Source organism: Euleptes europaea, chromosome 1, assembly GCF_029931775.1.
Source record: "Euleptes europaea isolate rEulEur1 chromosome 1, rEulEur1.hap1, whole genome shotgun sequence".
Classification (NCBI taxonomy): domain Eukaryota; kingdom Metazoa; phylum Chordata; class Lepidosauria; order Squamata; family Sphaerodactylidae; genus Euleptes; species Euleptes europaea.
The window spans coordinates 135,917,355-135,931,365 of record NC_079312.1 but is presented as its reverse complement, the minus strand read 5'-3'; the positions used below and the strand labels follow the sequence as shown (position 1 = coordinate 135,931,365).

At 47.0% G+C, this 14,011-nt stretch overlaps 1 protein-coding gene across 1 annotated transcript in view; it reads left to right on the top strand.

Annotated features, from left to right (window-relative positions):
• The window catches only part of SLC38A10 (solute carrier family 38 member 10), an 84,270-nt gene extending 72,055 nt beyond the window's left edge, over window positions 1-12,215 (top strand). Inside the window, exons 12-16 of the mRNA XM_056865055.1 lie at window positions 1,851-2,018; window positions 2,252-2,641; window positions 3,690-3,794; window positions 7,348-7,527; window positions 10,963-12,215. Coding sequence (XP_056721033.1) covers window positions 1,851-2,018; window positions 2,252-2,641; window positions 3,690-3,794; window positions 7,348-7,527; window positions 10,963-12,107 — 1,988 coding nt within the window. The 3' untranslated portion in view covers window positions 12,108-12,215. The remainder of the gene's footprint in view (window positions 1-1,850; window positions 2,019-2,251; window positions 2,642-3,689; window positions 3,795-7,347; window positions 7,528-10,962) is intronic.
• The last annotated feature ends 1,796 nt before the right edge of the window (window positions 12,216-14,011 follow it).

Sequence of the window (14,011 nt, the reverse complement as noted above, 5' to 3'; positions counted from 1 at the left end):
TTGGCATGCAGAAGGTCCCATGTTCAATCCCGGGCATCTCCAGTTAAAGGGACTAGGCAAGTAGATGATGTGAAAGACCTCTGCCTGAGACACTGGAGAACCGCTGCCGGTCTGAGTAGACAGTACTGACTTTGATGGACCAAGGGTCTGGTTCAGTAGAAGGCAGCTTCATTTGTTCACATTTCCTGACTTCCTGTTGTATTTGGCCACCTTTTCCAGCCTCCCAGAGGCTGTCTAAAGTCAGGGCATGCAGCACCCTCACTGATACGTTTCCTACCTTCTCCCTTCCACTCCAAGCGCCTCGTGCCTACTGGAGGTCACTTCCCCCTTTGAGAGAGTGCAGACGTAGGCAGAGTTGATTCTCAGGAGGAAGAAGAGTGAGAATGGGACAAGGTGGGGAAAGGCGTTCATGTAAGTGTGAAAATGACTATTTCAGACTTAACTGTGCAGGAATTACTTGGTGTGATTTCAGCTTCCCGAAGTGAGGGAACAGTTTGAGCTGCTCTGTTTCTCTTGCAAAGAGGCTTCCTTCAGGCTCTTCCAAAATAGAGGCCTCTAATAATGTAGGAAACAAGATCTCGTCTATTTGCTCTTTCATGACAACTTCTTTGTATAAATATCAGCTGCTTTCATGGGACAATGCCGAGGGTATACTGAAGCATTGGCTCCACAAGAGCAGCTGCCAGTAAGATATCTGTGCCCCACGTGCTTCCCTGCCTGTAGGGCACTGGTTCCCAACCTGGGGTCCGTGGACCCCCAGGGGTCCACGAGAACTAAATTAAGGTCCGCGAAACATAGTTATAAACCCATAATAAATTAATATTTTCAATTAAAAGTTCTCTATTATAAAAATATATTCAAATATTATTCTAAGTTTAATGTTATGATTAAAGTTTATTTTCAAATTCTCGGAATTTTTATTTTGAACCTTGGGGTCCCTGCACCGAACAAAAAAGTCCTAGTGGTCCCTGGTCAAAAAAAGTTGGGAACCACTGCTGTAGGGTACCCAGTTTTTAGCTAGCAGGCTGACAAAAATAGGGAACAGGCAGTAATGCTCTCTCGCTTGCTTGAAAGGGGGGTGCCATTCATTGGAAAGGCCTGAAGCTTTGTCCCCCTTTGTTCAACCATGCAGGTCTTTGCCTGGGTCTTTTCAAGATACATTGTTGTTTCTATGGAAGGAGATAGAAATGAGAAGGCCCCAAATCTGCTGCTTCTCTGCTGTGGCCTTCCTGGCTCTTTTGGTCCTTTCCCTCCTTGTTGTTTTTTCTAGACCTTCTCCCCTGCTGCTTCAGCCTCTGCCCTTTCCTTGCAGTCTCGTAGGCCAACCCCCCCTAATATGTTCACTCTTGGTTGTTAACCCTACCAGGTGAATGAATTCCTTTGGCCTTGCTTGTGTGACTGTCCTGCCATCACTATGCATGGAATGCAAATGAGCAAGAGCAATGCTGCCATCTAGTGGCCATATGTTCCCCAGGCAGCAGTATTCGTTTTGTAGGGCGCAACATCTAAGAGGGAAATCTGTGACTGGATGTCCCTAATGTTTTCTCTCTTTTTCCCCCCAAACGAAATGCAGCCACAGGGAGGAGAGGTGCTGGAGAAGAGGCTCCCTAACCCCTTCCTTGCACCTTGTTTTCCCAATTTAAATACGCTCCATGCTTTTGTTTGCCCCATAGCAACCTCAGGAAGTGCGGTTTACATTGAGCACCAGTATGTGGGTCAAGGATTTCATCCCTAGCACTACAGTGCCAGTCAAATTGGTAGATGAATTTCACTTTTTAAAAGAGGAGGGTAGGGGAGATCCAGGCATAGTTCTTCCGTTATAGTATGTAAATTGTCTCCATGCTTTTCAGACCAGAACCTAGCAGTGGAAAAAGTGGGCGATAACCGTGACAAGCCCAAAGCAGAGAATGAGAAAGAAGAAATGGAACAGCCACAGATCAGGGTTCCCATTGATGTTCCCAAGAGAGAGGAGAAGGAGAAGCCAAAGGAGGAGGTGCAGCTGGACCGACCTGATCAAGGTAGGGCTGAGTGACGGTTGGGAGTTCTGAAGGCGGAGAACACACCGATGGGCCTGCGCAAGGAGGTTGAGCCAATTCCAGGTGTCTTCCTGTTTCCAGTTCTTCTTTGCTTTAGTCCGTAGCCAGATAAAAAAGATTTCAGAGCCCATATGAAGAACTCGCATAAAGAAAGCCTCGACTCACACTGGTTTTTGTACTCTGTCTGGTTGATGGTCTCCTTCCTTTCCCTGTAGGCATTGCGCTCCCTATAGGAGAAGCCCACCGCCATGAGCCACCAGTGCCACATGACGAGGTGGTGGTGGATGAAGGTCAGGACCGTGAGGAGCCTGAAGAAGAGAAGCAGCCACCAGCCAACAAGGCTGTCCTGGGGGAGGGGAAACCTGTGCCAGAGAAGGAGCCTAAGCCTGTTCCTGAACAAGCAAAGGAAGACAGCGCCCAGGAGAAGCTGAAGGACCGTCCTGTGAAAGAGCCCAAGCCTGTGCCGGAGGTGGTTGCACATGAGGATGAGCGGCCCCCTTACAAAGACCTGGAACTGGACAGTCAGAAGGAGAAGAGAGACCAGGCTGAGGGTGTGAAGGACAATGCCAAGGAAGGAGTGGAACCTGTTGAGAAGAACGAACCTGGTAAGTCCCTTCCACTGCTCTTTCCTGGAGAGATCCGTTCATTCCTTGGGCTGCTGAGATTTTGTGATTCTGCACTTAAATACAAACAGTTGCAGTGTTTGGCTTCAGTCATGGGATTCTTGCAATACCACTGGCTGCAGGGGCACTTTCAGCCTAAAGCCACACCCATCCTGAGCTTCTGAAGGCCCAGCTGGGTTCCTGCAGCTAGGAGAGTCTTAAAAGTCATTCCCCAATAAGCAAGCCAGCACCTTCTTGCTGCCTGGCCTCTGGCATTTCAACTCCAATGCCTCCCTTGTACTGGATTCTTGCCCTCCTTCTTCCTGTCCCATCCCTTTGCTTTTAAAAAAGTATTGAACCTTCTCTTACAATACAACGTCACAGTTTCTACATCCCAAGTGAAGTAAACAGGCCTTGCTTCTGTAACAGTGGAGTTTGTAACATATGCGTTTTTATGCAAGAGGATTTAGAATCTTTAAGTAAAGAATTCTTAGGGGGGCACTGTTCTTTGCCTGCAGCCCAAGTTTTCTTATGACTAGTATTGTGCTAGAGTTGCCAACCTCCAGGTGACAGAGATCAGTTTCTCTGGAGAAAATGGCTGCTTTGGAGGGTGAACTGTATGGAATTATAACCCACTGGGGTCCTGACCCCTCTCCAAATTCCTTCCTTCGTAGGCTCCACCCCCAAAATCTCCAGGTATTTCCCAACCCAGCGTTGGCAAGCCCTAGTAATTGTACATCTCCTTATGGAGTGGGGAGAAAGTGGATCTCCTGCCTGTGACAGATCGTGTGATATTTGTTGTACAGTTGTTTGCTAGCATCAGGTCTTGCTGCTACACCTTGCTGTTCACGAAGGATCTAGGGTTTAGAAGTGCTTGATAGGTGGCCACATTGCTAAGTGCCCGCTGCAAAAGTTCTGTAGGGGCTGGGTTTGCCCGGACATCAGGTTGTACAGGAACCTGCATACTGAGCGGAACCAAAGGCAGGGAGAAGCAAAGAACATCTGTCACTTTTCTCGCTCCATCCTGTGACAGCTGTCTGTCCCTCATTAGCAGGTGAAAAGGAAGAGCCGCGGCCGCCAGAGCAGCCAGAACCTGCCCACGCTGAGCAGAGGGAGATCCGTAACGTAGAAGAGAATCCAGACAGCAAGCTAGAAGGTGAGCTCTGTCCTTGCGGCATGCAGCAGGTGCAAAAGCACCAACGTCTCCCATTTGCCTCCCTGTTCATGCACACGACCAGCTCAAACTGCCAGAGTTCTGTGCTAGAAGGAACAACTGAATCAAGGCTCCCATGCTGCAAGGCCAAGTCAGCTTGCCCTGGTGATTGGGAGCCTCTGTTCGGAGACTGCAGCCAGCTGGGCACTGCAGTCCCATCACGGCTCTGTATCAGCTGTGAACATGATAGCATTTCCAGGGGCAGGTGGCCAGGCCCCATAGGGGCCTCTTGCTTATAATGGAGAGCAGACCATGCTCCTTCCTAGCTTGCACTAGGAGGTGTGTCCTCCTTTGGCTAAAAGTGGCAGCACCTCTTGTGATCCCCTGGAAAGGGCTTCTTCTTCTTTCTTGATAGTAATGTTTCCTTTGTCCAGAGTTCTGGCACGTGGTTTTTTTTTACTCTCCGCCTCCATCACCTTTACCCTCCACTCTTACCTACCATGCCAACTTGGAAGGCTTTAAGGGGAGTGGACATGTTCATGGAGGAAAGGGGTATTCATGGCTACTACTAAAAATGGGTACTAGTCTTGATGCATAGCTATTCTCTCCAGGATCAGAGGAGCATGCCTATTATATTAGGTGCTATGGAACACTGGCAGGACAATGCTGCTGCAGTTGTCTTGTTTGTGGGCTTCCTAGAGGCACCTGGTTGGCCACTGTGTGAACAGACTGCTGGACTTGGTGGGCCTTGGTCTGATCCAGCAGGGCTTTTCTTATGTTCTTATGATGCTTTAAAGGCCACCAAGGCAAAAATGGCTGTCAGGCTGCACAGGCTCTTTCTTTCTCTACCAAAACGCACTACTTCAGGCTCTGTTAATCATAGAGATGGGCTTCCTAGAAACCAGTCTATTTTCCGCTGGCTGTCTTGCATGGAAGCCTCTAACCTGGAGGATCTCCCTGTGCCTCCTGAGAAGGATTTTGCCCTTTCGTCGGTCCAGAATCTGCCTCCACTTGGAGCTAATGTCAAAAACAACCATGTAATCTTTGGGCAGACCTGTGTGTGTAACTCACACCTTCATTGGCAATTACCTTTACATTTAATCCCTCAAGAGTACATAATGTTATAACTCTCTATAGGTTGTTGGCAGGAGGTTAGTGATTCTCACCCAGTTGAACACTGCTACGCTTGCTCTTGAACTTTTGGAAATCAAGAGCACTTTCACCAAAGCGAGATCCATGTGTTCTAGAATAAAAGAGGTTCCTTTCCTTAGAATGGCCAGCAGTGTTAATCAGGTTTCAGGAGCCCTGAGGGTTAACGGGCAGTTTCATGTGCTGAGTGTGTTGGGAGTGAGGAGAGACAAGAGAGGCAATATGGACTCCATATAGGAAAGATAGATCTGACACATTTCTCTACTACAGAAGCGTAGAAGGTAAATAAAAAGTACCTTTAAACATATGCAGAGAGCCCCATTGAGAAGCTTCGTGTACACACCAATGTTAAGACAGCCTAGGCTTGGCTTCCAAACACAGTTGAGCTCCTGCATCTCTCATTTGAAAATTAAAGCCACACCACATAGCATTAAGTGAACAAAATCATGCATTTTAGGGGAACGCATGCCTGTTGCCTAACACACACAGGTCAGATGCACAAACCTTTAAATATTATAGAAATACTTCTTTTCACACACCCCAACTCCTTAAACTAATTGAAATAACTAATTATATCACAGGCCAAGGCCCAGCAGAGTTTAGTATTGGAATCTGCTTTCATTGCTAAGGTTCCATTCTAGAAATGTGAAATAATAATTTCTGACCAGGTATGGAGCATTTTTCACCACTGAATACTCACATTCAGGCTCCATATGTGTGGGATCTTCTGGGTTTGAGAGAGATAGGGTGGCGGTCACTGTAGCATCTAGAGAGGGTTGAGATCTCAGAGTTTTAATCTGAGAAATTTACTGACAAACACTCCCTGAAACAGACTCACAAGAAAGTGAGGCAATACAGAGCAAGCAGCAAAGTCAGCACCTACCTTACCTTTCACAGAGAAACCACAACCTGCCTTGTTGTCCACAAGGGTGGATGGGTAACTGTACCATGCCTTTTCCCACAGCTAGTCTCCATTTTTCTAAAAAAATTAGGCAACTTTGTGTGACCAAAACTTCCACCCTCGACAAATTTGACTCATACATGCATGGTGACAGCCACTTCTCTAAGACAGTCGTTTGAATAACAGAGATTAATGAACAGGAACATGGGAGCACTCCCTTTAGGAAACTGATCTTTTAATTCTTTCAGCCAAGTGGAAGTGGGAGTGTTGCTGATCATAGGGCAGGGGAACAAGATACGCAAACTCAGCCTGGCTCAGACCAGACGTGGCCTAATGCGTAGTTCAGCCTCGGGCTACTGGGAGGAGGTGCCTGTAGAATGAGCCATGTGATTACTCAGACTGCCTCTTAACTCTTTGGACTATAGCTAGGCAACAAACCCCTCCCATGGGTCAATTCCAAGGAGTGGATGTTGGTTGTCATCTTGGAGCCCACAAGGTGCAGCTATTGTGTATGCCTTAGCAGAGAGAAGGGAAAGGAGGAGGAGACTGACAAGCAGCTAATAGGAAGTCCAGATTCTAGCTGCAAAGCTGGGGTGAAAGACAGCAGGACCCACTAGATGAGACTTCTCCAAAGAGAGAAGACAGCCTGAGTTATGTGACTCATTCTGCAGTGCCCCCCCACCCCACCCCACCGGGTTGAGCTTGAGTTGAAGATGAGTTTGGAGACCAAAAGCACATTGATGCTGCAGTTGTCTTTAATTGTATTTCTCCCTCCTACCTGGTGGAGGGGGGTTTCTGCCCTGCCTATAATGCTAGAGGAAGTTCTGCAATCTGATGGCTAACTAGTGCTGCTGTAGCCTTGAAATGTGGCGTACAAAATAACCTCTCTCTCCCTGCCATGAGATCTCTAGCAGGGCTCTTTTTACACGCTTAAGTATTCCAGGCTTTGCACAGTCCTGTCCTGCCATTCATCCTGGAAGCTTTTTAGATTCCATTCACTTCTTGACAGTCTTCAGGCTCCTTAATCTCCATGTGCTTGGAAAATCCCTCGCTTTGAGGACAGGCCCAGGTCCGGCAAGTGGGCAACTGCATCTCCTTTCAGATGTCAGGAAGTACAATCTCAGAATGCTCGCCTTGGTTTAGTTGCTGCCAGGGGCCGCAGATTGCTTGGCGCATAACTTGACCTTCTATTCCTTTAGACTCAAAATGCATTGCATGATGCTTTTCTTTAAGGTACAGGCAAAGACAACACCATAAGACAACAAATAAAGCCTGAGTGAAGCAGCAAGGTCTTTCCAGAAGGTGCTTCATGAATATGGTTTCTTGTGGACCGAGGCAAGGCATAGGTTCCAGCATGGGTTGTTGTCTCAGGTTTAGAGAAGTGAAGGTGGAAATGTTGTGGAGACCAGAGCAGGTGCCCAACTTTTCTGTGCTCCATATACAAAAACGCACAATAGGGCCATGTTGGTGCATTCCTTCTTGCCTCATCTATCTCTTTTGCTCTAGAAGCTGGCAAAGAGAAGCTACTCGACCATGAAGTCCTGCTGCAGGTGATTAAGGAGCAGCAGGTTCAGCAGAAGCAGCTCTTGGACCAGCAAGCCAAGTTGCTGGCGGTGATTGAGGAGCAGCACAAGGAGATCCACCAGCAGAGACAAGAAGAGGGAGGAGAGGAAAAGCCAAAGCCAGGTAAAAACAACAACACGATACAAGACTTTAAGTAGGCAACATGGGATGGGAAGCACAGGTGGGATCATTACAGAGAAAAAAGGGGACAGGTGTCAGCTTTTATTGTCATACGAAACCCCTACATGTTTCACTGGATAAGCTTCATCAGGGGGGTCTATAAAAACATAACTTTACAGTAAATACAACTAATGGGAGAACCACGCCATAGAACATTACAAACTATTGAAATTAATATTAATGTAAAAAGACAGCATAAAATAAGCTCAAGAAAAGACGCATATTAATCCGCATATAGTTTAGTTTATTTGATTTATAGGCTGCCCTTTCCTGGCTGAAGCCAGGCTCAGAGCAGCTGACAACAGGTTTAAAGCAATTCATATTACATAAAATGTTAACAATAAAACCAGGCGCCTTAAAATATCAATAATATCATTTCTGTAGCAGCCATAACAAATTCAGCCCATTTGTGGGCACATAGAAGAGAAACCAGCGGAGGAGAGGCCCAGTTAGATGAAATACCGATTGAAATACTGTTGCTGGCATCAACTGTATGCCTGGTGGAGTTGTTTTAAGTCCTGCAGGGTCTGGACGTCACTGGGCATAGCATTCCACTAGCCTGGAGCCAGAACTGAAAAAGCCCTGGCCCTGGTTGAAGACAAGCGGATGTTTTTTGGCCGAGGGATCACCAGTAGATGTTCTCCAGCCGAGTGAAGTGCTCTTGGGGGGGGGGGGTATACCAGGAGAGGCGATTCTGCAGGTACGATGGTCCCAGACCATTTAGGGCTTTAAAGGACAGTACCAGAACCTTAAACCTGATCCGGTGCTCAATCTGAAGCCAGTGCAGCTGGCGGAGCACTGATTGGTTGCGTGCCCTCCAAGGGGTCCCTGTAAGGACCTGCACTGCTGCATTGTGGACCAGTTGAAGTTTCCGGATCAGTGTTAAGGGAAGCCCTGCGTCGAGCGAGTTATAGTGGTCTAGCCTGGAGGTAACTGTTGCTAGGTCAGGTCAAGAGAGATAAGGCACCAGTAGCTGGATCTGGCGTTGGTAAAACGTCACCCTGGCTGTATTGGTGACCTGGGCCTCCATTGTAAGGGAGGCATCTAAGGTCACCCCCAGACTCTTGATGGATGCAGCCGCTGTCAACTGTACACCATCAGGAGCTGGAAGCTGGCAGCCCGCACCCCCATCTCCCTGGCCCAGTCACAAGACCTCCATCTTCAATGGATTTAACTCCAATCGACCCTGTTTCAACCAGCCCACCATGGGCTTCAGACACCTGGCCAGATCTTCCGGAGTGGCATCCAGGGCAGACACCCATCAACAGATACAGCTGGGTGTCATCAGTGTACTGGTGACATCCCAGCCCAAAACTCCAGACCAGCTGGGCGAGGGGGCGCATGTAAATGTTGAACAACATAGGGGACAGTATGGCCCCTTGGGACACCCCACATACCAGTGGGCACCGCAGAGACATCCTCTCACCCTGCGCCACCCTCTGTCCCTGACCTTGAAGGAATGAGATCAGCTGCTTCAAGGCTGTCTCATGTATCCCAGCATATGCGAGGTGGTGGGTCAAAAGGTCATGATCGACCACATCAAATACTGCCGTTAGATCTAATAAAACCAGCAGTGCTGATCTATCTCGGTCCAGGTGTCTCCCGAGATCACCCGTGAGGGCGACCAGTACCATCTCCGTCCCATGACCAGGTTGGAAGCTGGAATGGAATGGGTCCAAGGCCAGTGTGTCCTCCAGAAACTTCTGGAGCTGATCTGCAGCCGCTCTCTCAACTACCTTACCCAGGAAAGGCAGGTTGGACACTGGGCAGTAGTTGGCTGGATCAGTAGGAGCCAATGATGTTTTTTTTCAAGAGCAGCCTTACCACTGCCTCCTTCAAACTCCCCGGGACAAGTTGATAATATTCTCCAGGGATCCCGAATCCCATCACCACCAGCTTTCACCCGCCATGATGGGCATGGGTCCAAGAGGCTAGTGGTAAGGCTTCATAGCAGCCAGGACTCTGTCACTCTTGGCCTAGGAGAGTTGATTGAATTGGTCCAATACATTAGAATAAGGTAAATAATTTTGCATGAAGCTAGGCAATACACATAGATAAAACAGATACTGACCAGAAGTTCCTTTGTGCTGACTTTTTCCACAGCAATTGAGTTTTATTATTGAATGGAGAAGAGCCAGCATGGTTAAGAGCAGCAGACACTAGTCTGGAGAGCTGGGTTCAATTTCCCACTCTTCCACGTGAAACCTGGTGGGTGGCCTTGGGCCAGTCACCGTTCTCTCAGAACTCTCTCAGCCCACGCAGAGGCAGGCAGTGGCAATCCGCCTCCAAAGGTCTCTTGTCTTGAAAGCCCTATGGGGTCGTCATAAGTCAGCTGTGACTTGATGGCACTTTCCACCACATTGAGTGGAGAATGACACAGCATATTTTATGTAGAGAGGTTAGCTGAGCAAGGTCAGAAGTCCCAGATCAGAATTTAACCTATGAGGGGCCAAAGTGGTTAAACGAGGGGCCCCTCATGGTTTAAATTCTGATCTGGGACGCCTGACCTTGCTCAGCTAATCTCGCTACATAAAATACGCTGTGTCAATCTCCACTCAATAATAGAACTCATTTGTTGTCAAAAGGTCAGCACAAAGGAACTCTGGTTAGTATGTTTTATATATTTATATATTTGTATTGCCTGGCTTTGTGTCTAATGTAAAATTATTTATCTTATTCTATATTCTGATTAATGTGTGTTCTTAAGCATATTTTATCCTGTCTTTTAAATTAATATTAATTTCAATCATTTGTAATGTTTTACGGTGTGGTTCTTCCATTAGTGGTATTTACTGTAAAATTATGTTTTTATAGATCCCCCTGATGAAGCTTATACAGCGAAATGCATAGGGGTTTTATATGGCAATAAAGCTGTCAGCTGTCATGTTTTTCCATTTTTGCTTTGCTGGCACATTGCCAGGTGTGGTCCTATTTTTCTTTTCTCTTTGGGATCACTACAGAGGCCAGGTTTGGCACCAAGACTGCCTCTCATCAGAGGCCTTCCTTCCCATTGAGAAACACATGTTCTTTCCGAACACCAGAACAGCAGGCCAAGAACGAGTTGCATGGTAGGAAGATCCCAGCTTAGGGGTCACCAGAGACCATGCAGGAGCGTGAAGTGGCGGGAAAGTCACACTGGGGCTTGGAGAGCCATCCGCCACTACTCAGCAGTGGTTCAAGAAGCTTAAAGCAGGAATCTCTTCATACTACATTTATGCTTTTGTTCTTGGCCTCAAAATTAATAACCAGGAGAGTCAGATTGATGCCGTGTGTAAGTGAAAGGGGGAGGAGGATGTGACTGCCCAAGAGGGCATTGTGTGAATTCCTCAGTTGCTAAAGTGTACAACAGCTAGAAATCTCTATTTCTCTTTGCAGTAGAAATTCACCAGGAAGCTGGCCTGCCTCTTTCCAAGAACAAGGAAAGAGAGGAAGGCCCTGCAAGTAAAATTGAAGATGCAGCAAAGAATGCACCCAGTGAGAAACTGGGTCATCCTTTGCATGGGCTCAATAACCAACCCCTGGACTTGGATGGACAGCGAAGACAGCCGGCCACAGATCCAGAAGGAGAGCTGAAGCATGTACACAAATTAACTAGAGCTCCACCTAAAAATCCAGCCTCTCTAAATGACGGTGAGAATATTGCACAACACCAAGCAGGGAAAAATTCAGAGAAGGTGGTAGAGCCAGTCCGAAGCGATTCACAGATAGCGGGGGCTGATGGAGAACATCAAGAGAAACAGAAAGAAGGCCATGATACTCAGTTGGCCCAAGATGCCCAAAAGAAAATGAAGAATGCACAAAAAATAGACGAAATTGGGGGAAAGGTTGGAGGCCAGAAGGAGATGCTTGGTGAAGCTAAAGCCCTTGCTGGGAAGATTGCTCCGAGAGTCTCTGAGAGAGAACCACTTGCCAGAGTTAATCAAGAGGAGTTTCAGAATCAAGAAAAGCAAGCAGATCCAGCAGACAAGCCAAAGGTTGCTGAAAGCATACAACAGATCCAGGCAGTCCCAGGAGCTGTGAATGCTGACGAGACTGGGGTGAAACAGACCTTTTTGGGCCAGGCTGATGGACTGCAGGGCCAAAGAGGCAGTAGCAAAGATAGGGCAGCAGCTGGATTCCATATTCCACAGGCAAATCAAGTCAATGAATTCAGGCTTGGTGCCGAAAGTGAGCCCAAAAACCCAGGGAAGTTGCATGAGTCTGAGGGTGACCCTGTCCTAAAGGGTGACCCTGTACTAAAGCCAGAGGAGATTGCTGCCCCCAGGGAACATGAACATGTGAAACCTAACCGAGACCTGAAGCTAAAGGAAGATCCGGACTTGCGCCGCAGGAGACGAGACCTGGAGGAAGAGGAGGAAGAGACCGGGAGGGTGATAATTGGACTTAATCCCCTCCCAGATGTGAGAGTCAATGACCTGCGCAGTGCACTGGAGACTCAGTTGAATCAGGCAGCAGAAGGAGCCCAGCAAGCACTTCACAGTCGACAAATAAAACAGATGCCGGTGGCAGAAGAAGAGGTGTGAGATCAGGACTTCATACTATTGACCCAGGTGTTGGAGGCTGTTGGCTATTCTGGGGTGTCTGTTACTGAGCTAACTGCAGTTGAGTGTGTAACTGCTGGCAGTCTGAACCAGCTGGGCATGCCTGAACTGGGCTGCAGTGACTGAGTGAATGTGGACCTGTGTGTGCGCCATAGGGAAGGGAATTTTCTCCCAGCCAGTTTCATATTCTAGTACTGTAACACCCAGTCTGGTGAATCAACAGGAACCAGGATCACCAACCCTCGGGGTTTTAAAGAATACTTTGTGCTTGTCACCTTTCCAAAGAAACATTTGAATTTGATGCTTGCTCAATTGCCTTTAACCATATGCTTTAATTTCTGTGTTTTGAACTTGAATCTGGTTCATGTTGGCAATTTGCTCTTGTTGAAAATTTTCTGTGTGTGTGTATATGTGTGTTTGTCACTTAAATTAATTTTGGATCCTTCTGTTCCAGGTTCACCCATTTAGGGCACAGTTGATCTGCCTTTGGAAGTAATATCACGAAAGTGAAAGACATTTTTTGTCTAAAATGGGAAGATGATCCATTGGTCCTGGGTAAATTCTTAGGAATTTAGGGCTCATTAGTATTGGATTCATCTTTAAACACATTTATAAGTTGCTGTTCAGGTGTTTTTTCCAGTTAGTTCATTGATTAGCAATAATAAAGAGGTCACCTATTCTTTCTTAGCTATCAAATCTAAGGTTTATGTTTTTAAAACATCTCTGTCCCAAGTGCATTATGGGATTTCATACTGTGCGTGAAATGAAAGTCACTTCCTGTGGGAGGAAAAAGTGAAACGAAGGGGTTCACGGAGGCATTATCCAAGTTTGCATCTACCTCTTTCCTCCGTTCTGTGAGTGCAGGCAGTGTTGTCTAAAGCTCTTCCTACCCACTCTTCTAGTTCTTCAGTCATTTGTGTGAAATTTGGTAATGTTGACTGGATTCTCAGCTTCTGCAATTGAGCAAAGTTGGTCTGTTTCAGGTGTGCAGGTAAGAATTGTGGCTTTTGCTTTAACAAACACAATGATAGAACAGAGACTTCTTTTTAGGCTGGAATGCAGCCAAAGGTGCCTGCCCATCTAATCTGGTTGTGATTCTCCGAGTTACACACATGATGAAGCTTGGCAACATGGGAGCATTTTGTTACAAACAAGCCAAAAATCCTTGATTTTGGTACACTGGCCTCTTATCTCATATTGGTCTGTTTTTCTAGAATGAGCATGGGTCCAGGAAATGCTAGTGAGGGCATTGCCTCTAAGGCAGTTGCCTTCTAGGTTCTTGCGCTGCTGATGCTGACAAACAGAATTGGATGCTGTCTTTTCCTGCAAAGCGTGTTCAGTGTATCTCCATTAGAGACAGAGAAACGTGGCTGGTTCCCCTTGCCTGCTCTGAAGGTTATTTGCCTTGTCATGAGCATTATCATTATTATAGCCTTAATCTTCAGGAGCCATTGAGTGACGCTGCTTAAACACAATTAACCAGAGCCAGGATCACTTCAGCTTTTTCTAAAGAGGAAGGAATATATGTAAATGTGATTTCTGTTTCAGGGGTGTGGGTTTTTTTGTTTGTTTTGTAAAATCAGGCAAGTTGTTGTGTTAGTATGCCGTGGCTATGGAGGTGTCAGCCAAGTGTTGACCTGTCAGGGTTTTTCCAACCAAGAATGGTATGACTGTGTGTTGTGCCTGCAACGAAAAGGACCAAAGATAATTCTGACATTCCTCCCTAGAGCAACTGAATTTTAAACAAATGGTCTCCAAGCAACTGAGGGGAGGGAAGGGGAAGAAAGGGGGCAGGGGACTTCAACTGGAATTCCTCCTTTTTTGCCATAGCACCAACTGCAATTTACCCTGTTTTACAATGACAAGCGGCCGGGGGTATACCAGGC